This window comes from Theropithecus gelada, chromosome 11 (assembly GCF_003255815.1).
Source record: "Theropithecus gelada isolate Dixy chromosome 11, Tgel_1.0, whole genome shotgun sequence".
NCBI lineage: Eukaryota > Metazoa > Chordata > Mammalia > Primates > Cercopithecidae > Theropithecus > Theropithecus gelada.
This window is the reverse complement of record NC_037679.1, coordinates 69,608,056-69,635,204: the sequence shown is the minus strand read 5'-3', so window position 1 is coordinate 69,635,204 and position 27,149 is coordinate 69,608,056. Positions and strand designations below refer to the sequence as shown.

Below are 27,149 nucleotides of genomic sequence, written 5' to 3'. Positions count from 1 at the left end.
TTTTTTTTTTTTTTTTTTTTTTTTTTTGAGACGGAGTCTCGCGCTGTGTCACCCAGGCTGGAGTGCAGTGGCGCGATCTCGGCTCACTGCAGGCTCCGCCTCCCAGGTTCAGGCCATTCTCCTGCCTCAGCCTCCGAGTAGCTGGGACTACAGGCGCCCGCCACCACGCCCGGCTAGTTTTTTGTATTTTTAGTAGAGACGGGGTTTCACCATGTTAGCCAGGATGGTCTCGATCTCCTGACCTCGTGATCCGCCCGCCTCGGCCTCCCAAAGTGCTGGGATTACAGGCTTGAGCCACCGCGCCCGGCCCCTTGAGTGAATTTTTAAAAACTGATATGTATAATTCACATTCCATAGCATGTATCCTTTTAAAGTGTACAGTTCAGTAGTTTTTACATTCACAGAGTTGTACAGCCGCTGCCACTATCTAGTTCCAGAATGTTTTTCATCACCCCCCAAGAAACCCCCTATCCATTAGCAGTCACTCCCCATCCCCCAGTCCCTGGCAACAGAAACTAGATTCTGTCTGTGGATTTGTGTTTGAGACATTTCATACAAATGGATCATGTAATATGTGGCCTTTCCCTTAGCATGTTTTCCCTTAGCATGTTTTCAGAGTTGATCCATGTTGGAGCATGTGTCAGTACTTCCTCCCTTTTTATGACTGAATAATGTTCCATTGTATGAATATACCACATTTTGTTGATCCATTCATCTGTTGATGGGGCCACTGAATTGTTTCCACTTTGGGCTGCTGTGAATAGTACTAAGCACATTTGTGTACAAGCTTTTGTATGGACATATGTTTTTAATTTGAGGGGATATATACGTAGGAGTAGAATTGCTGGGTCATATTGTAACCTTGTTTAACTTTGTGAGAAATATAGCTCTTTTTTTATGTAGTTATATGGTATTAATATACATATAATTACTTTATATAAGCAAAAATATTTTTAAAATTGCAGTAATCAAATATATAAATTCTAAGATCAGTCGGTGTTTTAAATATGCCTGATTTCATAATGAGCTGTGTGCTTCCAAGAGAATTGTGGAATATTAATAAGGAAGTGTGACTGGGTTTAGTAAAAGAGCCGTCTAGGACTAATGAAATAGCAGGGTTTAGGAAGCCACTGACTAGTGGCTTTCTGACTATTCTGAGTGTTCTTTCATTCTGTAATACGTAAGATTACAGGGTTGATGGATAGAGGTTTGCTGTTTGCTTTTTAAACCTCTGTTCCTTGATATTTTTCTCATTTTGCTATATAGGTGTATTGCAGTTTTTATAAGGTACTTATAAGGTACCTTTATTTTTGAAGTCATTTCCTCATTTGTTATAGCTTCAGAGCTACTTTTCCTTTCTTCACAACTGTTTTGAGATTTTTCTAGCTTAGTTTAAAATTTTCCTAACTTACAGTTTATCTCTCAATTTCTTAATCTCTTCAAAGGATTCTGGTTGAATCTTTCTGTAGTGCAAGTAATTGAATTTTAGAAGCATAACTGTTTACTTTTTATAAGTGCCTTTTTAAAGGAGGTTTTAAATTGTAGCAGAAGGTAGATTACAGATGGAAGCTGTTGTGGAGGTTTCTTTTTTTTTTTTTTTTTTTTTGAGGTGGGGTTCCTGGATGGGAGGAGGCTGTACCCTGAACTTTAGCACTGCTTTATGAAACTGGGCAATACATAACCTGAATGGTTGCAACAGTATCCAAATGGAGTTTGTACTAGTGTATGACACCAGAAGCACTACACCAGGTTAGAATGTGCCCTACAACCATGTCCTTTGAGTTGCTCAAATGCTAAAGTTAAGTTCAAGCTAAATGTCAAATTCATTTTATGTTCCCATGCCTTTTAGAGAGAGGTCTTGCCTGGGGCTTTAGGTTCAGAAGTTTTAGGAAAATGCTTTGCAAAAGTAAGTTAGCAGTATTTTATTTCTAAAGAAATTTGACTTTTCAAACTGGAAGTTTTAGTTTATTTTTTATTTTTTATTTTTTTTGAGACAGAGTCTCACTCTGTCGCCCAGGCTGGAGTGCAGTGGCCGGATCTCAGCTCACTGTAAGCTCCGCCTCCCAGGTTTACGCCATTCTCCTGGCTCAGCCTCCCGAGTAGCTGGGACTACAGGCGCCCGCCACCTCTCCTGGCTAGTTTTTTGTATTTTTTAGTAGAGACGGGGTTTCACGGGGTTAGCCAGGATGGTCTCGATCTCCTGACCTCGTGATCCGCCCATCTCGGCCTCCCAAAGTGCTGAGATTACAGGCTTGAGCCACCGCGCCCGGCCAAGTTTTAGTTTATTAAAAATAATGTGAGCTTGCCTTTCAAACTTAGATGTTAACTTTTGGTCTCTTTTTAAGAAGTGATGTCCTGGATCCTAATTTTTGTTGTTAGCAACAAAATTTATGAGTCTGTCTTGTTTGGGAGTTGTCATATATTTTAAAAATCTGATAGGGGCCAGGTGCGGTGGGTCACGACCTATAATCCCAGAACTTTGGGAGGCCAAGGCAGGTGGATCATTTGAGGTCAGAAGTTCAAGACCAGCCTAGCCAACATGGCGAAACCCCGTCTCCACTAAAAGTTTAAAAAAAAAACAAAAAAAACAAAAACCGGCATGGTGGCATGCACCTGTAATCCCAGCTACTAGGGAGGCTGAGACATGAGAATCACTTGAACTCTGGAAGCAGAGGTTGCAGTGGGCCGAGATCGTGCCACTGCACTCCAACCTGGATGACAGAGCCAGTCTCTGTCTCAAGAATAATAATAATTGCCGGGCGTGGTGGCTCACGCCTGTAATCCCAGCACTTTGGGAGGCCGAGGCGGGCGGATCACAAGGTCAGGAGATCGAGACCACGGTGAAACCCCGTCTCTACTAAAAATACAAAAAATTAGCCGGGCGCGGTTGTGGGCACCTGTAGTCCCAGCTACTCGGGAGGCTGAGGCAGGAGAATGGCGTGAACCCGGGAGGCGGAGCTTGCAGTGAGCCGAGATCGCGCCACTGCACTCCAGCCTGGGGGACAGAGCGAGACTCTGTCTCAAAAAAAAAAAAAAAAAAGAATAATAATAATAATAATAATAATAATCTGATAGGGAGTTTTCTATTTCCCTGAGAACTAAAATAATTTGTTTCCTAACAGTTCACAAAATTGCATGTCATAAATCAAGACTTTTTGTAAAAGCTGACCTATTGCAGAGGGCATTAGGCTAACACACGACTTATTATTCATTTCAACTTGAATTGACAACTGGCACAGCTCTTTCAATTTAGTTTAAAGTTTTTAAAGAAGAAAAGATGTGCTAAATATTTTTGAATAAAATCTCCAACAGGAAAAATCCCCAACAGGATTGGGGATTGAGGATTGGGGGATGGGGAAGGATAGAAGCTTTTCTTTAAGGAGTAAAAATGCTTCATTCTTTTTTCTTCTAAGCCAGTTGTTTGATATCTAACACAAAACATGATTCTCCCATCCTTCTAGTGCTTTATATAGTGCCTTAGAAGTTGCAAAAGCGTTTATATTTTACCTTATTTAATCTTTGTAACTACAAAGCTGCTGCTCTTATCTCCACTTAATCTGAATCTGTTTCCTCATCTATAAAATTGACACATCAAATAATGGAGTATAGTTAGTATTATATTGGGACTTGAACCTAGGTCTCTTGCTTGCATGTCTAATGCTTTTATTTTTATTTATTTATTTATTTATTTTTTAATTATTGTGGAGACAGAGTCTCTCTGTGTTGCCCAGTCTGGTCTCAAATTCCTGGGCTCCAGCGATCCTCCCACCTCAGCTTCTCAGAGTGCTGGGATTTAAGGCATGAACCACGTGCCAGCCTGTATAGTGCCTTTATTTATTTATTCATTTAGAGACAGAGTTTTGCTCTTGTTGCCCAGGCTTGAATGCAGTGGCGCAATCTCCGCCTCCTGGGTTTAAGCAATTCTCCTGCCTCATCCTCCTGAGTAGCTGGGATTACAGGCATGTGCCACCACACCCGGCTAATTTTGCATTTTTAGTAGAGACAGGGTTTCTCTGTGTTGGTCAGGCTGGTCTTGAACTCCTAATCTCAAGTAATCTGCCCGCCTCGGCCTCCCAAAGTGCTGGGATTACAGGTGTGAGCCACTGTGCCCGGCCTGTGTAGTGCTTTTTAAATAATGGCTGTTTAGTGCTTATAAAAGTAACACGTCTTCAGAGAAGTACCACATAAAACACCTGTAATTCATAACTCAGCTATAGTAAGCTATAGTCATTGTGGTTCCCTCTAGCCTTTGTGTATATAATTGTATACATGTTATTAAATAACATAGAATACACATTAGATTAATATGCATTCTACTCTGTAAAGCTTAAAAAGTTGCAAGAGTATGCAAATGGAGTTTGTAATAGTGTATGACTCCAAAAGCATGTTGGAGTGCATGTTTCCATACTGGTAAGCATAACTGCATCATATTCTCCTGCATTTATAGCCTATCAGTTACTAAACCAGTCCTCTATTTGTGGTTATTTAGGTTGTTTCCAATTTTCTGTTATAAATAACACTAGAATGAGTATCTCTTTACATCCGAATATTTCCTCAGGGTAAATTCCTTGAAGAGGAGTTCCTGGGTCAAAGCCTATGAGCATTTGCAAGGCCTTTGATAAAGATGACCATAGGGCCAGGCATGGTGGTTTACGCCTATAATCCCAACACTTTGGGAGGCCAAAGCACGCAGATCCCTGGAGGTCGAGAGTTTGAGAGCAGCCTGGCCAACATGGTAAAAACCCGTCTCTACTGAAAATACAAAAATTAGCTGGGCGTAGTGGCAGTCGCCTGTAATCCCAACTACTCAGGAGGTTGAGGCAGGAGAATTGCTTGAACCCAGGAGGTGGAGGTTGCCGTGAGCCGAGATCACGCCACTGTGCTCCAGCGTGGGCGACAGAGCAAAACTGGTCCCAATAAATAAATAAATAAATAAATAAATAAATAAATAAAAAGATTACCATAGGTCCCCCAGAAAGGTTATATATTACTTTCCCAGCTGCTGTGAAATTGCTCTCATCAGCAAGCTTATTGTGGATCTTGAGTCTGTCTCACTTAAGAATTTATGAATTTACTAGGTTCCCAAATAGTGGTTTTCGAGATGAATAAGTTTAGAGTTGATGAACTGTTCTAGAATGGATTGAATTGTTGGTGTGAATCCTAAGGACTACAAAATGACTGCAAAAACTTTGCCAGAGTCTACGAAAGTGACTTGCTGTAAGGAGTGCTTTCTGCTGAAGGGCCCAGTACTATTTTTACTTGGCGAATTCCAACACATTTTTGCACTGTTCTGGTACTCATTAACAAAGTATTTTGAAAAGAAAGGGAATTTGTTTCTTTTTGGACTACTCTGTACATTGTTATCTTTGTCTTTTTTTTTTTTTTTTTTTGAGAAGGAGACTCACTCTGTCACCCAGGCAGGAGTGTAGTGACGTGGTCTCAGCTCACTGCAACCTCCGCCTCCCAGTTCAAGCGATTCTCCCGCCTCAGCCTCCCTAGTAGCTGGGACTACAGGCACATGCCACCACATCCGGCTAATTTTTGTATTCTTAGTAGAGATGGGATTTCACTATGTTGGCTAGGCTGGTCTTGAACTCCTGACCTCATGATCTGCCTGCCTTGGCCTCCCAAAGTTCTGAGATTACAGGTGTGAGGTGAGCCACTGCACCCAGCCACGTTATCTTTCAAGGATGCTGCTACCTAGCAAGTTTTTTGAACTATCAAAATTAGTCTATGCTGTCATTTGAGGTAAATGCAAAAGGTTGGCTGGGCAACAAATGAGGCAAACAAAAAGTCCTTCCGTTTTCACATCTGCTATGTTTGAATAGTAGCGGTTTGGGGCAAGAAAATAAGATTTAAGCTGTTTCCATAAGAGCTAGAAAACTGTCTATGGCCTCTAGGTTGACCACTAATTGGTGGTGAAATCATTAGTGTTTCAATGAAATGAGAAAGTCTAAATAAGGATGCCTTATGTATGCATTGTTGTTAGAAATCCATTTCTCTTGGTTTTGAGAGGCCATTTTGATCCTGTCATTTTTTTCTTATTAAAATACACAATTCACCAAACCCTCAATGATCTTTGAATAACAGGGTTAGTGTGTTTTCTGGATGCCTGAAACTGTTTAGTATCAAACCCTATATAGGCTATGTTTTTTCCTATACATACATACATACATACATACCTGTGATAAAGTTTAATTTATAAATTAGGCACAGTTAGAGGTGAGCAGCAATAATTACTGCACAATTCTATACATGCATATTTATAGATCATTTGACTTCAGTGAAGTCAATTAATACTAATTTATAACCATCTTGTTTGTTGTTGTTGTTGTTCCAGGATTTTATGCTTGACCATCTTTTATTCTTTTATTGGAATTTCAAATTGAAAAGTGGTTGAGGTGTTTGTTAGTGGCTTAAAAAAGAGAAACTTTGCCAACATTTTAGTTAGGTGTTTAAAACTAAAGTGAAGGGACAAGGGGCAGTGTTTCCACTCTCTAAATCATTTTTGAAACTTCACTGGAAATATACATGTGGCAGTGCAATAAGGACAAGAGACGATAAATTGGGAAGCCTGAAATGGAGCCTTTGTTTCAAAACTAGTCCATACAGTAAATGTAATATTGTATGTGAAATGCAAAGTATAGCCCTATTTGTTTTGTTTTCTTTTCCTAACTGAATGAAGACAGGATAGCCCTATTTGATAACCTTTGTTTATAAAGAGTTTGTTAAACTGGCTCTTTTTTCCTGCAGTGTGACTTAAAAGTCCCACAGTCTTGGATCCAAGAAAAGGACTCTAGAGAGACTGTGTCTTCCTGCCCCTCATTTCACAGATGAGGAAACTAAATCTTAGTGAAACGATTTGACCAGTATCTTAGGTCCAGTTAGTGGCAAAGAAAGTTGGGAGCAGTGTTATCTCCAGACTTTTCTTTAATGCTCTTTCCATCAGCTCAGTCCTCTCTTTGTCTTTTTTTATTTTTATTTTTTGAGACGGAGTCTCACTCTGTCACCCAGGCTGGAGTACAGTGGTGTGATCTCCACTCACTGCAACCTCCACCTCCTGGGTTCAAGCAGTTCTCCTGCCTCAGCCTCCCATGTAGCTGGGATTACAGGCACCCGCCACCATGCCCGGCTATTTTTTGTATTTTTAGTAGAGATGGGGTTTCACCATGTTGGCCAGGCTGGTCTTGATCTCCTGACCTCAAGTGATCTGTCCACCTTGGCCACCCAAAGTGCTGGGATTACAGGTGTGAGCCACCATGCCTGGCTTTTTTTTGGGTGGGGGGGGGGACAGGGGGGGAGTATAGGGTCTTGCTGTATTGTCCAGGCTGGAGTACATTAGCTTTTCTCTACACAGGTGCAGTTGTAGTGCACTGCAGCCTCGACCTGAACTGAAGCCATCCTTCTGCCTCAGCCTCCCAAGTAGTTGAGCCTCCCAAGTAGTTGAGCCACCTTGCCTGGCAGCCTTCTCTTTGAATGGCCTGTTAGAGGAACATCTTGTAGCGAGTTCTGACCCAGGGAATGACACCTTGTGAAACGCTAGGATCCATTACCAGGTTCAATCCCTTTGGAGTTTTTGGCTAAAAGTGTGTATACCAGATGATTGGTGTTCTAACTTTTCATGTGTGGTCAGCTGAATTCATTGTTTATTGGTTGCTTCCTATTAGTTCCTGACAGGTGTTTTAAAGACTAATGAACAAAACAGACTTCAACCCTGATGTTTCATAGTCCTGTGGGGAAGGCAAACATGCACAGGACTGGTGTGAAAGAATACGCATGAGGGCCGGGCGCGGTGGCTCGTGCCTATAATCCCAGCACTTTGGGAGGCCGAGGCGGGTGGATCACCAGGTCAGGAGATCCAGACCATCCTGGCTAACACGGTGAAACCCCGTCTTTACTAAAAATACAAAAAAATTAGCCGGACGTGGTGGCAGGCGCCCGTAGTCCCAGCTACTGGGGAGGCTGAGGCAGGAGAATGGCGTGAACCCGGGAGGCAGAGCTTGCAGTGACCGAGATTGCGGCACTGCACTCCGGCCTGGGCTACAGAGTGAGACTCCATCTCAAAAAATAAAAATAAAAATAAAATACGTATGAAGTTGTAGGGACACAGCGTCAGGACTTAAGAGACGGGTTTTTCAGTAAGCTGAGGCAAATGAGAAGAATGGGGATGCTCCAGATTGAGGGCTCAGCAAAGGCAAAGTAGATCCCCAAAACTGTAGCTGTTTCATGGCTGGTAGGGTCCGCATAGGGGGCAGTGTTGAGAATTGATGTTAGAAAATAGACTGAGACTAAATTGTCATGTTAAGGAATTGGGTGGTTTTTTTGTTTGGTTTTGTTTGTTTTTTGGGGGGGTAGGTGGGGAGGAAGCTATAGAAGAGGTCTTTGCTTTTGAAGAGGCAGCACATTCAAATGGCAGAGAATTTAAAAGGTATTCAGAATTCAAAAGAGTGCACAGTGAAGTCTCACCACCCTTGTCTCCAAGCTACAAAGTCCTCTCAAGAGGCAACCAGAGTTACTAGTTTCTGTGTATCCTCCTAAAGAATATTTTACATATACAAGCAAATAAATATATATACATGGAAGGTATTTGACTAGAGAAGTAACATGGACATTGCGATGTTGTAAAAAAACAAATCGATACAGAGGGTGTAATGGGAGAACTGAAGGCAAAAGACCAGTTACGAAGCTACTGAAATAGTCGGAGCTAGAAAGGGCTTTACCTAGGGCAGTGAGAAGTAGTAGAGCTTCAGACTCATTGTAGACTTGGTGATAATTGGTCAGCAGATGAAAGAAAGAGGAGTGGAAATTGATTTAGAGGTTTTGCACTTGGAAGATGCCTTAGGGTTTCTAAGCCTAGAAGTATGGGTAGCTGGGCTGCCGTTAATTAGGGTGGGAAATGCAAAAAGGAAGGATCAAGTTTGGGAACAGAAAATGGCATTGTTTGGTACAAGAGGCAATTTACAAGCAGAACCATCAGGCTTGTGGAATGCTTCTATCCAGCTGGACTGCTAATTCTCATTAGAATAACCTGTGCTGAGAGGCCTAGGCCCACCCTGGCCACACCAACTCAGGGAGTAGGGCTGGGGTTCCATAGGTAATCTCAGTATGCGGCAAGGGTGGGGAATCATTGGGCCAGGTACTAGGCCAGCCAATGGGGATGAAGTGACGGTTGTGCGACTCAGCCCTCTGGGGGCTCACAATATACAGAGGAAGAAAAGAGAAGGGAAGATCGCTATAAAGACACTGGTATTATTGTGGTGACAAAGAAAATGGTTAGGCCCATGTATGTATTCCTCATAGTTTTAGGATTTCCCATGTAAAATGAGAAATCTTTGAGTTGGAATCCTGACACAGAGGAGGCGGCAGGCTCTGAATAAATATTTGCTAAATAAGGTTACTTCAGAGTCCTTCTGGGGAAAATATTCTTTTCAAAGTGCAGGTAAATCCTTTTTTCCTTGTTATTTTTGGAGACAAATATACGTTTATTTCTCAGTACTTGAAAATGTTACTGTTGAATGTTTAATGGAATATTGAATGGTGGTAGATGTGTGACTGAAAGAGCTGAATGGACTACTCATCTTTTATGCATTATCTCTGAGTGGGCATTGTCTTTTGGTTGTGACCACAGACTAGTATTTGTAGAGCTGGCAGCCTACAAACATGGGCCAAAGACTGTTTTCTGATTGCTGCAGTCTAAGCTGGTCTGTTTGCTGCTCACTGGCCTTTCTTAAAGATAGGCATAACTCTCACTTGCCGAATGTTGGCTGTGAGCGGAGCACTGGCAGGTGTTCTGAACAGGTTCTCCTCGTTCCTCACACCAGCCCTGTGAAATTGAGGATACGACTCCATTCACAGGTGAAACTACTGAAGCTCAGAGAGCTGCTCAAGGCCACGCTTAGCACATCTTGTTCTGGGGCTGGAGTTTGAACCCAGATCTGCCTCCAGAGCCTGTGTCCTTGCTCAGTATCCCACATTGCCTTTCCAGTTAGAAATTATCATTTTAGACTTTCTTTTAGAGAGGTAATTTTGGCTGATTGTGAATTCTACTTAGTTATTAGCTATTACTTTTGTTTTAATTAAGGGGTTTTGCTCAACTGTTAACTATTAGTTAAAACAAAAGCTTCACAAGCCTTGTTGAGTTTGGTAGCCTCAGGCCAGCCTTTCCTTGGACCTCCTAAATGCCATAAGCTCTACACTGCATTGTTTGCGCTGATTAATGGTGAGAGGTTCCTGGCATGAGTGTAATAGACCTGGAGGTCAAGTTTCCCTGCTCTTAGAACTCTCACCTGCTATGACTTGTACTTTATTCCCGTAAGTCAGAATCCTAGGGAGTTGCTCAAAATGCCTGTCTCGTCAACCTCTCCTACAACTCATGTTTTCTTTTATCCTTCAAGGCTCATTTCAGACACTTCTTCATGAATCCGTTTGATTCCTTCAGCTATGCATAATCTGACCTTCTTTGCTTTTGTTTTTATTGGTGCATATTTTGCTTTATTGTAGTCATATATCTTGAATCTCCGTGAACTGTCCTCCTCAGACAAAATCACTTCATTTTCAGTTCCCATATGCAGGAAATATTTTATTACATATAAATCCCTTTAGCTCCCTTTCATCGTAGTGTCTTGCATACAGTAAATGTCCAATAAAATGTGTTGGATAGTTTTAATATTAAATGTAAGTGTAGAATGTAGTTTTTACCTGATTTACATAAATAGTTCTTGTCATCCTTCCCATAAAACTATTACTCATTGCTAAAAAATTGGAAAGTATGGGCCAGGCGTGGTGGCTCATGCCTGTAATCCCAGCACTTTGAGAGGCCAAGGCTGATCACTTGAGGTGAGGAGTTCAAGACCAGCCTGGCCAAGATGGTGAAACCCCATCTCTGCTAAAAATACAAAAAATTAGCCGGGCATGGTTATGGGTGCCTATAATCCCAGCTACTCAGGAGGCTGAGGCAGGAGAATCTCCTAAACCCGGGAGGTGGAGGTTGCAGTGAGCTGAGATTGCGCCATTGCACTCCATCCTGGACAACAAAAGCGAAACTCTGTCTCAAAAAAATATATATGTGTGTGTGTGTGTGTGTGTGTGTGTATACAAAATTAGTGTTCAGAAGTTAAGAGACAGCTCTCCACTTGGCAGGCTATTCAAAGGAATGATGTACTCATTTAAAGGGGAAAAAAAAGTTACATTTGTGCCAGGCCACATGTGACTATAGACCTCTCCCAGAGGGTGCCTATTTTAGTCAAGGCCAGCCCTTATTTTTATAGAAGGTGAAGAAAGCGGTGGGTAAATAGTATCTTCTTTGGGGTTAGGTCAAGGATATATGGCTTGTCATAAATAACAGGTTGACAAGAATTCTAGATCTAATCTTGTAAATTATAAACAGAAGGAAAACCTTCTCCCCGGCCTAAAGGGCCAGTACAAGTAGGCACATAACAGATAGCTCACCTTTGATTGCTTGTTACTTCCTTACTTAAGTTTTGAATTATTTGGTATTATGTGACATTTTCTAACACCTGAAAACAAACTGAAGCCACAGCTTTAATAGAGGCTCTTACTTCTGTAACATACTTAGTGCCCTGCCTCTGCTGTTCATAACTTACAATAAGTATGACCTCCCAGATGATTTGTTTGTTGCTTCCTCCTGTCCAGAAAGCATTGCTAACAGCATTTGGCATTTGAGGAAGATACTGTGGCAGGCCAGAAAGAAGTGAAGTGACCTTTTCAGTGACTTAACCTTCAACTGTGCAGCTTATGGAAGGCAGGCCAGTGATTCATACCAAGTCTGTAAGTTGCACAAGTTCCCCAAGCCACAGTTGAACCGGAATAGATAATTCCACATTCAGTGTTTGGTATTTATACAGAATTATTGAAGTTAAAGGAAGAACATTTTTATTTTTAAAAGGTTGACCTTAAGTTTCTTTGCCTTCAAACAATCGTTTCCTAATCTTCATGTCAGTGCCTTTCACTGCTTTTTAAGACAAGGCAACTGCCCAGAATAGTCTGGAAATTATCTTCTCTAGTTAATGAAGTATTCTAGACATAGGTGTAAGTGTATGTGGAGGCTCATTAATTTGATTAATTCTTAAGTAGTCTCATATTTACTAAGCTAGCAAGGAATAGCTAACTATTTTGTTTGGAATTCTCAAACACAAAATGAACCACTTATTCCAGCTTTGATTTTGTTATTTGAGTTTTGCCTATAGTTTCCATTTTCACACTTTTTTTTTTTTGAGATGGAATTTTGCTCTTGCTGCCTAACTGGAGTGCAATGGCGCGATCTTGGCTCACCACAACTTCCACCTCCCAGGTTCAAGTGATTCTACTGCCTCAGTCTCCTGAGTACCTGGTATTACAGACATGTGCTACCATGCATGGCTAATTTTGATTTTTAGTAGGAATGGGGTTTCACCATGTTGGCCAGGCTGGTCTTGAACTCTTGACCTCAGGTTGATCCACCTGCCTCAGCCTCCCAAAGAGCTGGGATTACAGGCGTAAGCCACCTCATGTGGCCGTTTTCACACATTTTATTACAGAGTTGAACCTTTCTTTCCATCCTTTGAGCTTCATTACCTTCACTTCTGAATTAACTTCTGCTTAGAGATCTTGTTCTTGACGTAGTCTTGATCTCTGGAGAATCAAAAGACACAGATTTCATTGTGATTAATGTGGAATGGAAACTTCTTTTTTCTTCTTCTTCTTCTTTTTTTTTTTTTTTTTTTGAGATGTAGTCTCACTCACCCTGTTGCCCAGGCTGGAGTGCAATGGCGCAATCTTTGCTCACTGCAGTCTCTGCCTCCCAGGTTCAGGCGGTTCTGTCTCAGTTTCCTAAGTAGCTGAGACTACAGGTGCCCACTACCAAGCCCAGCTAATTTTTGTATTTTTAGTAGAGACAGGGTTTTGCCACGTTGACCAGGCTGGTCTCGAACTCCTGACCTCAGGTGATCCACCCACCTCGACCTCCCAAAGTGCTGGGATTATAGGCATGAGCCACTGCACCTGGCCAGAAACATCTTTCTTCTTCTTTTTTTTCTTTTCTTTTTTCTTTTTTTGAGACAGAATATCGCTCTGTCACCCAGGCTAGAGTGCAGTGGCTCGATCACAGCTCACTGCAACCTCTGCTTCCTGGGTTCCAGCAATTCTCCTGCCTTAGTTACCCAACTAGCTGGTATTATAGGCGTGCGCCACCATGCCTGGTTCATTTGTATATTTTTAGTAAAGATGAAGTTTCACCATGTTGGCCAGGCTGGTCTCAAACTTCTGACCTCAAGTGATCTGCTCACCTCAGCCTCCCAAAGTGCTGGGATTATAGGTGTGAGCCACTGCACTGGGCCAGAAACTTCTTGCAAAGGGAGTATTTCACTTGCTTGTTAAAACAGGAAGTGCAGCATAATCTATATAATTTTACTTCCATAGAACTGAAAGGACTGTTGTTAGTCAAAAAGCAAATGGCATTTTTATGTATAACTTGATAGAATATATTTGTTGAATATAGTTTTTCAGTAATCCTGCTTTTCATTCATTTTGGATTTTTTTTTTTTTTTTTTTTGAGACGGAGTCTCAATCTGTTGCCCAGGCTGGAGTGTTGTGGTGCGATCTCAGCTCCCTGTGCAACCTCCGCCTCCTGGGTTCAAACGATTCTCCTGCCTCAGCCTTCTAGTAGCTGGGACTACAGGCATGTGCCACCAGGCCAGGCTAATTTTTTTCTTTTTTTTTTTTTAATTTTTGAGATGGAGTTTTGCTCTTGTTGCCCAGGCTGGAGTGCAATGGTGCAATCTCGGCTCACCGGAACCTCCGCCTCCTGGGTTCTAGTGATTCTCCTGCCTCAGCCTCCTGAGTAGCTGGGATTACAGGCATGCACCACCACGCCCAGCTAATTTTTGTATTTTTAGTAGAGACAGGGTTTCACTATGTTTGTCAGGCTGGTCTCGAACTCCCGACGTTAGATGATCCGCCTGCCTCGGCCTCCCAAAGTGCTGGGATTACAGGTGTGAGCCACCACACCTGATCAATTTTTTTCATTTTTAAAATAGAGACAGTGTCTCACTCTTTCACCCAGGCTGGATTGCGGTGGCATAGTGATACCTCACTGCAGCTTCAACCTGCTGGGCTCAAGCGACTCTCCCTTTGGGATAATTATTTGCAGATACATTTCACAGTCCTGAATCACAGGGGAGTGTTTTTTGTTTTTTGTTTTCTTGGGGGTTTTTTTGAGGTGGGTCTTGCTGTGTTACCCAGGCCCGAGTACGGTGGCACAATCACAGCTCCCAGACTCAAGTGATCCTTCTGCCCCTGTCCCCCAAGCAGCTGGGACCACAGGCGTGTGCCACCATACCTGGCTAATTTTTTGTCTTTTTAGTAGAGACGGAGGTTTTACCATGTTGCTTAGGTTGCTCTCGAACTTCTGAGCTCAAATGATCTGCCCGCCTCAGCCTCCCACAGTGCTGGGATTACAGGCATGAGCCACTGCTTCCCGTTGGGAACGTTCTTGAGTGCCCAAATAGTTAGGCTTAAGAAATGTTGATATAGGCTGGATGTGGTGGTTCACGCCTGTAATCCCAGCACTTTGGGAGCCCAAGGCTGTGTTGGGGGGAATCACTTGAGGTCAGGAGTTTGAGACCAGCCTGGCCAACATGGCAAAACCCCATGTCTGTATACAAATACAAAAATTGGCCAAGCAAGGTGGTGGGTGCCTGTAATACCAGCTACTGGGGAGGCTGAGGCAGGAGAGTTGCTTGAACCTGGGAGGCGGAGGTTGCAGTGAGCTGAGATTGCACCACTGCCCTCCAGCCTGGGCACAGAGTGAGACTCCATCTCAAAAAAGAAAGAAAGAAAAGAAAAAGAAATGTTGATATAAATGTTATCTGTTCCATTGGATAGGAAATTGAGTTTCTACTCTGATCTCATTTTTTTTTCCAGTTATAGTGCTTCATGCTGTGATGTCTTTAGACAAATGAGGTTGCCTCTGAGAACACTATAGTCTTTGAAAAGTCTCAGCATCTGAAAATAAGATGGCTGTCATACTGCAATAAATATTGCTTAGCCCCCTTTCTCATTAGATGGCCCCTTACTGCAGAAAGTGTAAAAGCAGATACCCTTATTCCTCAGAGTACAGAGGGTCTCCTGATACTTCTATTATTCAACTCTTGTGATCCTGCCAGATTCTTACTCAGTTTCTCCTCTAGAGTTTCAATTCACTATCAAGTACCCATCCTAGTAGGCAGGAGATGTGTTTCACTGATGGAAAGACAATCCATGTAGAGCCAGTATGCTTCTTTGGAATGTGAGGCTTGATGTAAGATGGCTTGAGATCATGAAAGATGCAAGGAATAAAGCTGTTAACTTTGGGTACTACTTAATATTTGAAATTCTGCCAGAGTGTACATTAAATACATTTGTGAACAAAATCAAATTGTTGTTCTTCATTGATGCTTTTGTTAAAATTGAAATTTAGCATTTATTCTTAAAACGTTTACTTTGTAGGTAACTGCATGTCAGTCTGAAGATGAGTGCAGTAGGAAGGGTTTAAAATAATTGCAACATCATGCTGATGGCTGATAATGGAGGACAGTACTCGAGAGGCTCTTGCTGATTTTGACTAGTTCAGAAGTCTTTCTTACAGTGAGCCTTTTGCAATACACAGTTAGGCGACTGTGTAATTGGGAAGATAGGATTTTTAAGATAGCTATCATTTGGTTATAACTACCTTTTTTTTTTTTTTTTGGAGACAGGGTCTTGCTCTGTCGCTCAGGCTGAAGTGCAGGTAGTGTGATCGCAGTGATCACAGCTCATTGCAGCATTGACCTCCTGGACTCGAGCAATCCTCCCACCCTCAGCCTCCTGTTTAGCTGGAACTACAGGTGTGTGCCACCATCCCTGGCTGATTTTTAAATGTTTTTGTAGAGACAGGTTCTGCTATGTTGCCCAGGCTGGTCTCGAACTCCTTAGCTCAAACAATCCTCCTACCTCAGCCTCCCAATATGCTGGGATTACAGGTATGAGCTACCACTCCTGGTCATAACTACCATTTTGCATGGTTATACAATTTTGGCAAAGACAAAAACGTGTTAATTAGAAAAATGAAAATTGCTTAAGAATTTTCTTCTTGGCTGGGCTCAGTGGCCCATTCCTGTAATTCTAGCATTTTGGGAGGCCGAAGCAGGAGGATCACTTGAGCCTAGGAGTTCAAGACCACCCTGGGCAACATGGCGAGGACCCATCCCTACAAAAAATAAATAGCTGGGTATGGTGGCACATGCCTGTAGTCTCAGATATTCGGGAGGCTGAAATGGGAGAATCTCTTGAGTTCAGGAGTTCGAGGCTGCAGTGAGCTATTACTGCGCCACTGCATTCCAGTCTGGGTGACAGAGTGAGACCTCATATCTTTTTTTTTTCCCCTGAGGCAGCAGCTTGCTCTGTCACCCAGGCTGGAGTACAGTGATGCAGTCTTGGCTCACTGCAACCTCCACCTCCTTCAAGTGATTCTCCTGCCTCAGCATCCCAAAAAGCTGAGATTACAGGCACGCACCACCACGCCCAGCTAATTGTTGTATTTTTAGTAGAGACGGGGTTTCACCTTGTTGGACAGGCTGGTCTTGAACTCGTGACCTCAAGTGATCTGCCCACTTCAGCCTCCCAAAGTGCTGGGATTAGAGGCGTGAACCACCACGCTGGGCCTGAGACCCCATTTCTTTAAAAAAAAAAAAAAAGTTTTTTCTTCTTATAAACACTTAATGATGGCAGACACCCAGAATTACTCTTTTTGCTTCCCTTTTTAACTCTTAACCATAGAAAATCAGTCTGTGAGACCAGGCATGATGATTTGTGCTTGTAATCCCAGCACTTTGGGAGACTGAGGCAGGAGGATCACTTGAGCCCAGGAGTTTGAGACCAGCCTGGGCAACATAATGAGACCGCATCTCTACAAAAAATTTAAAAAAAAAAATGAGTTGTCTGTGGTGGTGCATTCCTGTAGTCATAGCTACTCTGGAGGCTGAAGTGGGAGGATCCCTTGAGCTCAGGAGTTCGAAGTTACAGTGAGCTGTGTTTGCACCACTGCACTCCAGCCTGGGTGACAGAGCAGGATGCTGTTAAAAAAAGAAAAAGGGAAAAAAAATCAGTCTATGGAAAACCTAATAAAATACTTTGTAGAAACATAAATACTGTAAACTATTTTCTAATTGCTCATTTTGCTTCATAAAACTGACATTTCCATTGAAAAGATAAAACTAGGCTGGGCACGGTGGTTCATGACTGTAATCCCAGCACTTTGGGAGGCTGAGGTGGGCGGATCACGAGGTCAGGAGTTCGAGAACATCCTGGCCAACACGGTGAAACCCCGTCTCTACTAAAAATACAAAAAATTAGCCGAGCGTGGTGGTGCGTGCCTGTAGTCCCAGCTACTGGGAAGGCTGAGGCAGGAGAATCACTTGAACCTGGGAGGCAGAGGTTACAGTGAGCCAAGATCACACCACTGCACTCCAGCCTGGGCAACAGAGCGAGACTCCGTCTGAAAAAACATAAACAAACAAAGAAACAAAAAAACGCACTGAAGGATTTTTCTGTGTCTCTTCTCAGTCTTTTGCTCAGCTACTTCTGATATGTAACCATTATCATAATCTAATAGTGATTTTAATTGGATTTTGGGTCAAAGGAAACACTTAAGCTAGATGTGTGCTCAAGGAATGTTATTAATGGAGACATAAGATGATTACAGTGAATTAAAGGAAATAGCTTCTATATTTGGTGCAACCTCTTTATCTTGGCATTCAAGGCCTTTCTAGTTATTAATTCAGCCTACTTTTTAGTTTCACTTCTCTCTACCTCCATAGAGATTATATCATTCTGACAAACTGGATACCTTACCTGAGTGTCTCATTCACCACTAAGGCATCAATTCTCAGATTTTCTGGCCCCAACTTGCCTTCCCAGCTGCAAACTCATAGTTCCTCACTTTATACACAACATTTCCACAAAGATGCCCTGCTGGCACCTGAAGTTCGACATACCCAAGACAGAATTAAATGTCTTTTAAAGGCATTTACACACCCTTGCCAACGGTAGAATAATCTAATCGATACTTTCTCATTCCCCAAATCCAGAAACAGTAGTTCCCCCTTATTTGAGGTTTCAGTTACCCATTGATGTGTTTTGGCATTGTCCTCACTCAGATTTCATCTTGAATTGTAGTTCCCATAATAATCCCCGTAAGCCCCCATCTACTGTTGTGATAGTGAGTTCTCATATGATCTGATGGTTTTATAAGGGGCTTTTCCCCTTTTGCTCAGCACTTCTCTCTCCTGCTGCCATGTGAAGAAGGATGTGTTTGCTTCCCCTTCTGCCATGATTGTAAGTTTCCTGAGGCCTCTTCCAGCCATGCAGAACTATGAATCAATTAAACCTCCTTCCTTTATAAATTGCCTAGTCTCAGGTATTTCTTCATAGCAGCATGAGAATGGACTAATACACCCACATTACATAACAATAATATAGACAGAGACCACATTCACACAACATTTATTATAGTATATTGTTATAATTGTTCTATTTTATTATCGTTGTTAACCTCTTAACTATGCCTTATATATATATATTAAACTTGGCCAGATCCAGTGGCTCATGCCCATAATCTCAGCACTTTGAGAGGCCAAGGTGTGAGATTGCTTGAGCCCAGAAGTTTGAGACCAGCCTGGGCAACATAGTGAGACCCTGTTTCTACAAAAACTTAATAAAAAAATGCTATATGTGTCAGGGTGTGTCTGTAATCCCAGCTACTAAGGAGGCTGAGATGGGAGGAACACTTGAGCCCAGGAGTTCAAGACTGCAGTAAGCTATGATCAGGCCACCACTCCAGCCTGGGCTAGAGTGAGACCCCCATCTCTTAAAAGAAAACAAAACTATTACTAAGTGATTTTAGTTTTTCTTTTGTTGGTACTAAGTTTTTGGAATCCAGAATGTATTTTACACTTAATAGCAAGCACTTCTCAATCCAAACAAGTGACATTTTAGACTCAATAGCCACACGTGGCTAGTGGCTCCCATGTTAGACAGCATAGGTCAGTAGCATAAAGAACTTCAAGAAATCTTGGACTGGCATTCTTGATTTTCTACAACTTTTGCTACTGCTCTGCATTTTTCAGCTTCTCCCTGCTCACCCAAGCCCCAGTGTCTAGTTGTCTGCCTTTCTCTTCTTCTTGTTATCCTTCTCTGCCACGGAAATCTGGCTGACCCCCGCCAGGGACTATCCGAATGCCACTTTCAGAGCAGGCTGACACTGTTCTTGAGGTGCTCCATTCTTGTCATGTCCGTAAGCACTAATGAGGTACTCCATTCTCGTCGCGTCTGTAAGCACTAACCACTGGCTGTTGACCCTCCCGCAGCAGCGTTTATGGGAGCCGTTTGTCTGATTTATCTGTGAAAAGTCTAGCTCCCCACTAGCAGGGGAGCTTCTCAGAGACCGGCTTTCTCTCAGCCCCCTTATTTCCTAGCGCAGTGTGCACAATGTGGTGGTCCACGTGTGGCCTCTATTTGCTCTTAGGGTATTCTTATTCTTATCCTTTGCTGTTTGATAGTTGTATTCCTGACATCTTTGGGATCTTAATTAACAATTAGTTTTCTTTACCTTTGAAATGTATTCTGAATGAAATTTCCCTTTATGTCTGGATTAGTTCCACTGTTTAAAGTGTGTTCTTGCTCTTTGCAGTCTGAAGCTTTTGCAGTAGAGGACATACTAATTTCTGTGTAGAAACAACCACCTAATATGAATAAAATTAGGTTTCGTATATACATGTAGGTTATTCTAGTTTTAGTCTGATTCTTATCCCAAATACAACTCTTCCCCTCATATAACTTAGTTATATATATGTACTGTATTAAGGTTTTTTTCCCTACAGCTTTATTGAAGAGTTTATATGCTTTTTGAATTTCTGTCTCCCCTAAAGAGATTTGGTCAGTGGTGTTTTGCTCGGCATCCTTTGCCTGTGTGACAAAGCAAACAGGTGCCCAAAAGGTTGCGCTCTATTCTGGGAGAAATCTGATTAATGTTGAAGGGCTGTGTCAGGTCAGACTCAACCTGCTGACAGATTATTTAGTGAGTGTGAGGATCAAGGATCAACTCTAAACGTTATCTTAGATTTTAATGGTTTTCTTGTGAAGGGCATTTGCAGATGAAACCAATTTGTAGTTAAAGTTAATTGAAGTTGTACCAGAGACTAGTTAAGAAGAAATTCTTCCCTGAAGCAGGCAGTAGTTTGAAAAGAATGAATGATTCATCAGATAGTGTTGCAAGGCTTATAGTTATATTCTGTATTTTAACATAAATTGTTGTGTTTTAAATTGTGGTGAAATCTTACTCCTAGTAAAATAAGAATTTCTCCAAAGAAGTTCCTATTTAAATGATCTTAAATTCTCTTAATATAAAAAGTTTCCCAAATCTCCTCACAACTCCTTGAAAAACAGTGAAATGTGCTGTTCCTTGTAAGATAGATTCCTAGTTAGCCCAGCTGCTTCTCTTTCCCTCACCCTCACCCCTCAACCCACGTGTTCTGTTTCATGGATCCCAAATGTCTGCACACCTTTAACTACACTGCCAGCAGATTGTGAGTGGACTATGAAAGTGGACTATGAAATGGATCTCTTAATGTCCTCCTTCCACTCTTGCTGTCCACACAGCAGGCAAAAGGGTCCTTTTTCTTCGTAAACTTGTTATCGTTATTATTTAAATGTTGTGTTATGGAAAATTTCAAATATATATCAAAGTAGAGAGATTGGTGTACTTCTTATTCAGCTTCTATTCATGGCCAGTCTTGTTTCATCTGTGCTTCTGTCACTCCTGCTTCAACCCCTTAAATATTTTGAAACCAATCCCAGACTTTTTATTACTTTAATTAGCTAGTTTGGAATTGCCCCATCGTGAAATTTGGCTTATTGGTTGGTCACATAGGTGGGGAAAGTTGCTGTCCCAATGGTAATAAACTATTTGTCGCCTTCTTTATGTCTTCCAATTCTGTTTCCTCTTACTTTTTCACAGTGTGTTGCCTTTCTTTTTGACAACTGCCATCCCCAGAGAAATAGTTTCATGTGTCCAATTCATGTTAAGCCCTTTTTTCAGGGATATGTATATAGGCACTCTGCTACTTTTGTACCAAATACATTCTTAAAGTTGAATGTACAAATAAATGTGTATATGGGAAGGATGTTTCATGCTCAGAAAGTTTTAAAAATTATAAAATCCCTGTTTTAAAAAATCGTGATACATGCTCATGATAAAAATAAAATTAATACAGAATAGTATGAAGTAAAAGGCAAAAATTCCCATTTTGTTCATGGATCATTTTCAGTTTCTTATTTCTAAAGCAACCATTGCTAATATTTCTTATGGATCCTTCCAGAAAGACCATTTAAAGCCTTAATAATGTATATTTTTGACATTTTCTCTCAGTGTCTTTGAATTTAGTAGATAGAAATTAGTTTTAGTGTTGGAAAGAATAGCTTGGTGTTTTGCAAGAGTTTGAGTAGAAGATTGTATGATGGCTTTGATATTTTATTGACTTTCTTAAACACTAATTTCCTCTTGATAAAGGAGCTTTAAGCAGACTCTAAACTCATCAGCAACTCTCTGGGCCTATGAAAAGCTCTATACTAGTACTATCCAGTAGAAATATAATGTGAGCCACATATGTAATTTTAAATTTCTTAGTATTCATATTAAAATAAAAAGAGGCCAGGCATGGTGGCTTATGCCTGTAATCTCAGCACTTTGGGAGGCTAAGGCAGGAGGATCAGTTGAGCCCAGGAGTTCAGAACCAGCCTGGGCAATATAGTGAGATCCTGTCTCTGTATTGCCAGACAAACAAAAACTAGCGAGGTGTGGTGGCACGACCCTGTAATCCTTGCTACTCAGGAGGCTGAGGCAGGAGGATCACTTAAGCCTGGGAGTTCAAGACTGCAATGAGCTGTGATCCTAACACTACACTCCAACCTGGACAACAGAGCAAGCCACTGTCTCTAAAAATAATAATAATTAATTTTTTAAAAGGTGAAATTTGGCCGGATGCAGTGGCTGATGCCTGTAATCCCAGCACCTTGGGAAGCCGAGGTGGGCAGATCACTTGAAGTCAGGAGTTTGAGACCAGCCTGGCCAACATGGCAAAACCCTGTCTCTGCTAAAAATAAAAGCTAGGTGTAGTGTCGAGCACCTGTAGTCCCAGCTAGGGAGGCTGAAGCAGGAGAATCACTTAAACCTGGGAGGCAGAGGTTGCCGTGAGCTGAGATCATGCCACTGTCCTTCAGCCTGGGTGACAGAGCGAAACTCTGTCTCAAAAAAAAAAAATAGGTAAATAAAGAAAGGTGAGCTCAGTCTTGATAATGCGTTCTCTTTGGTGCTTTATATCCAAAATATTCTTTCTTTTTCTGTTTCATTTTTTGAGGCCAGGTCTTGCTGGTCCACCCACGCTGGAGTACAGTGGTGTAATCATGGCTCACTGTAGCCCCAACCACGTGGGCTCAAGCAATCCTCCTGCCTCAGCCTCCTGAGTAGCTGGGATTACAGGTGCACACCACTATGCCTGGCTAATTTTTTTATTTTTAGTAGAGTCAGGGACTCACTGTGCTGTCCAAGCAGGTCTTGGGGGGACGGGTGCAGTGGCTCACACCTGTAATCCCAGCACTTTGGGAGGCCGTGGCCAGCAGATCATGAGGTCAGGAGATGAGACCATCCTGGTTAACACGGTGAAACCCCTTCTCTACTACAAATACAAAAAAATTAGCCAGGTGTGGTGGCATGCACCTGTAGTCCCAGCTACTCGGGACGTTGAGGCAGGAGAATCCCTTGAACCCGGGAGGCAGAGAGGTTGCATTGAGCTGAGATCACACCACTGCACTCCAGCCTGGCGACAGAGCAACGGAGTTTCACTCTTGTTGCCCAGGCTTGAATGCAATGGCGCGATCTCGGCTCATCGCAACCTCCGCTTCCCAGGTTCAAGCAATTCCCCAGCCTCAGCCTCCCAAGTAGCTGGGATTACAGGTGCCTGCCACCATACTTGGCTAATTTTTTGTATTTTTAGTAAAGACGGGGTTTCACCATGTTGGTCAGGCTGATCTCGATCTCCTGACCTGAGACAATCTACCTGCCTTGGCCTCCCAAAGAGATTATACTTTTTTTCATATTAAGTTTTCAAAATCCACTGTGTTTTGTTTGTTTGTTTTTTGTTTTTGAGACGGAATCTCGCTCCATTGCCCAAGCTGGAGTGAAGTGGAGCAATGTTGGCTCACGGCAAGCTTGGCTTCCCAAGTTCACACCATTTTCCTGCCTCAGCCTCCCAAGTAGCTGGGACTACAGGCGCCCACCACCATGCCCAGCTAATTTTTCGTATTTTTAGTAGAGACGGATTTTCACCGAGTTAGCCAGGATGGTCTCAATCTCCTGACCTCATGATTTGCCCTCCTTGGCCTCCCAAAGTGCTGGATTACAGGTGTGAGCCACCGCGCCTGGCCCACTGTGTGTTTTATACTTAGAGGGGCACATCTCAAGTTGGCTACCCCCGTTTCAGATGCTCAGTAGCCAGGTGTGGAATGGCTATTGTATTGTACAGTATCGCCCTCTACAGGGTAGAAGGAGAGGGGATGGGATATGTTCTCAATTTTGTTCTTTATTTCCCAGTGATTGACCAATGTTTGCTGCTTTTGATGTTCTTTGTGATCTCCATCTCTGACTCAGTTGTATCATCACTAGCATCAGCACTTTGTTGTTTTTTTTTTTCTTGAGACGGAGTCTGGCTCTGTCACCCAGGCTGGAGTGCTGTGGCCGGATCTCAGCTCACTGCAAGCTCCGCCTCCCGGGTTCACGCCATTTTCCTGCCTCAGCCTCCCGAGTAGCTGGGACTACAGGCGCCCGCCACCTCGCCCGGCTAGTTTTTTGTATTTTTTAGTAGAGACGGGGTTTCACCGTGTTAGCCAGGATGGTCTCGATCTCCTGACCTCGTGATCCGCCCGTCTCGGCCTCCCAAAGTGCTGGGATTACAGGCTTGAGCCACCGCACCCGGCCTAGCACTTTGTTTAAAAATCAATTTTCATTCTTATAAAAGACAACAAAGTATTAATGACAAATACATCTATACACAGGTGCTAATCCTGCTGAAATTGAACTCTTGGCTGGTAGGCAATGCCACCCTGTGGTAGCTCAAAAGTTTATTCATCAATATATGAAAGGCCAAATTCTAAGTAGAGAATGTGGCTTAGGAGTGTTAGTGTAGAATACATTAAACGTGAGTGCTTTTTATTACGAATTTTGGAGTAAATATATGTAGTAGCATGTACTGAAATTAACTGTTAGGAGAAAACAGAGGTAAGAATTCCTGAGAAGTTGGTAAGATTGTTCTTTTAATGTAATTTTTTTTTCTTCAGGGGTTGCAGATGGTGTAGGAGGCTGGAGAGACTATGGAGTTGATCCGTCTCAGTTCTCAGGGACTTTAATGCGGACATGCGAACGTTTAGTAAAAGAAGGACGGTTCGTACCTAGTAATCCCATTGGAATTCTCACCACAAGCTACTGTGAGTTGCTGCAAAATAAAGTACCTTTGCTCGGTAAGTGGATATCCTATGTGTTTTCCTCTGTTGAAGCCCCCTAGATAGTTAAAAACAAAACCAAGAAAATCACTTATCAGACCAGCTTTTTTCTGAGGCTCTTCCTACTAAGCAGAGTGTGATAGAGAAACTATAGGCTAACCGCTGGGCGCAGTGGTTCACGCCTGTAATCCCAGCACTTTGGGAGGCTGAGGCGGGCAGATCACCTGAGGTCGGGAGTTCGAGACCAGCCTAACGAACATACAGAAACCCTGTCTCTCTACGTTGTTCACATCTGTAATCCCAGCACTTTGGGAGGCCAAGGAGGGCAAATCATGAGGTCAGGAGATTGAGACCATCTGGCTAACTCGGTGAAAACCCGTCTCTACTAAAAATACAAAAATTCACCGGGCATGGTGGCGCATGCCTGTAATCCCAGCTACTCGGGAGGCTGAGGCAGGAGAATCACTTGAACCCAGGAGGTGGAGGTTACGGTGAGCCGAGATGGCGCCATTGCACTCCAACCTGGACAACAAGAGCGAAACCCTGTCTCCAAAAAAAAAAAAAAAAAGAGAGTCTCGAGAAACTATAGACTAATCAGAATACTTACTACTGTTTGGAGGGAATGTGGATAGGTACAGCACTTCGGAAAACAATTTGGTATTAAATATGAACACATAGTATGCTGCAGCAATTGCACTTCTAGGTGTTTACCCTAGACTAGAGAAACTCTTGCACAATATGTGAACCAAGAGATATGTTGCCAATAATAGCAGAGAACTGGGGACAACCTAAAAGTCTGTCTGTTGTAGAAAAATACATTGTGAAAAGAAATGACTTAAAGCTGCATGCTCTACTCAGGAACATATTGTGAAGGGAAGAGAGAACATTGCAGAATTCCACCTAACAGATTCCACATATTTCAAGTTTAGAAACATAAAAGGTTAAAACTGTATTGTTGAGGGATTCTAAAACTTGGTAAAAGAAGAAAGAAGAACAAGAGGAAAGAAAAGAAAGGATCTGGCCTGCAAAATTCAGTTCATTACCTGTAATGAGTTCAAGTTGTGTTTGGTCACCTCACACTAACAGGTGATTAGTTGGTGAAATAACTTGGCACAAATTAGACCCCTGATAATCTTGTATTAGAAAACTTAAAACCAAATATCTAGGGGTTGTTTATCTGGTATGCTAATGGAGCATCCTTTGGCCAGGCCTCTACATTTGTTTGTTAAATGGTTTCCTGGGAACTTACCCAGCCTTCTAAGCAGACTCTCAGGGTATTATTACATTTCTGCTCATTGCCAGCATCTTTCTAGTTACTAGAAAGCCTCCCTCCCAGTCACCATTGACATTTAAAATCAGCCTCTATTTAGCCGGGCGCGGTGGCTCACACCTGTAATCCCAGCACTTTGGGAGGCCGAAGTTGGCGGATCACAAGGTCAGGAAATTGAGACCATCCTGGCTAACACAGTGAAACCCTGTCTCTACTAAAAATACAAAAAATTAGCCCGTGTGGTGGCAGGCGCCTGTAGTCCCAGCTACTTGAGAGGCTGAGGCAGGAGAATGGCGTGAACCTGGGGGAGTTGCAGTGAGCCGAGATCGCACCACTGCACTGTAGCCTGGGCAACAAAGCAAGACTCAGTCTCAAAAAAAAAAAAAAAAGTCAGCCCCTGTTCAGTGTTAATGGAGATCACCACAGTTGTAGAATTTGCCTTCAGTTTAAAGTCCTTTGTAAGGAGTACTTTTTATCAGTCTGCTGTCTTCTGTCTTTGTGCTGTGATTAACTAACTTGTTATCCTTCAAACTGAGGAGGAATCTTGTCTTGCAGTTGCAGTATATACTGCTTTGTCTGAATTCCCTGTTTTGGACATGCAATCTGGAGCTTGCCTGGCACAGTGAAACATTCTAGATTCTATTTCTAGCACATCTCTGTCAACTTGCTGTGTGACTTTGGGCAACCCACTTAACCTCTGATCTCCTTGCTTCACATGTTAAATGGAGAGAGAGCCCCTGGACACAGATTCCAGGGGCCTGCCTCCTGCATGTTCTCAAGAGTGGCTCTGCTGACCCCCGATCATTTACTTTGACTTGAGATAACCGGTTACAAAACACATAACTATCCTGATTTTACACTTTAAAAGCTTTGGTTTTTGCTGTGCTTTTTTCCTATTTCTACTTTCCCTTTCTTTCTGTTCACCCTCATGTATCTGGGAGATATTAATAAAATATATTGAAATTTAATGTTAGAGAAAATAATATTTTCTTGCATTGAATATTGTGATTACTTTTTTCTCCTAAAAGGCACATTGAAGTAATCTTTCATCACCATGTTTGACATACCTCTTTTTCACAAAATCTACACATCTCTAGGCTGTTGGTAATGAAACTCAAGCATATTTTGACAAAGACAGGCTGCTGAGTTTTACTGAACTTCAGCTAGATATAATTGTAAATCATGACAACTTTATAAGATGTTAGGTAATTTTTTTTTTTAATCCAGCAATTGCGAAAAAGCCTACAAAGCAATTCCAATATAAAAGGCAAGCTGGTAGCTGTAACCATTTCTTTCTTTTTTTTTTTTTTTTTTT

General features: G+C 42.3%; 1 protein-coding gene across 1 annotated transcript in view; it reads left to right on the top strand.

Moving 5' to 3' along the window:
* The window catches only part of PPTC7 (PTC7 protein phosphatase homolog), a 51,487-nt gene that overhangs the window by 6,870 nt on the left and 17,468 nt on the right, over positions 1 to 27,149 (top strand). The window contains exon 2 of the mRNA XM_025403342.1: positions 24,403 to 24,582. Within this exon, the coding sequence (XP_025259127.1) occupies positions 24,403 to 24,582 (180 nt within the window). The remainder of the gene's footprint in view (positions 1 to 24,402; positions 24,583 to 27,149) is intronic.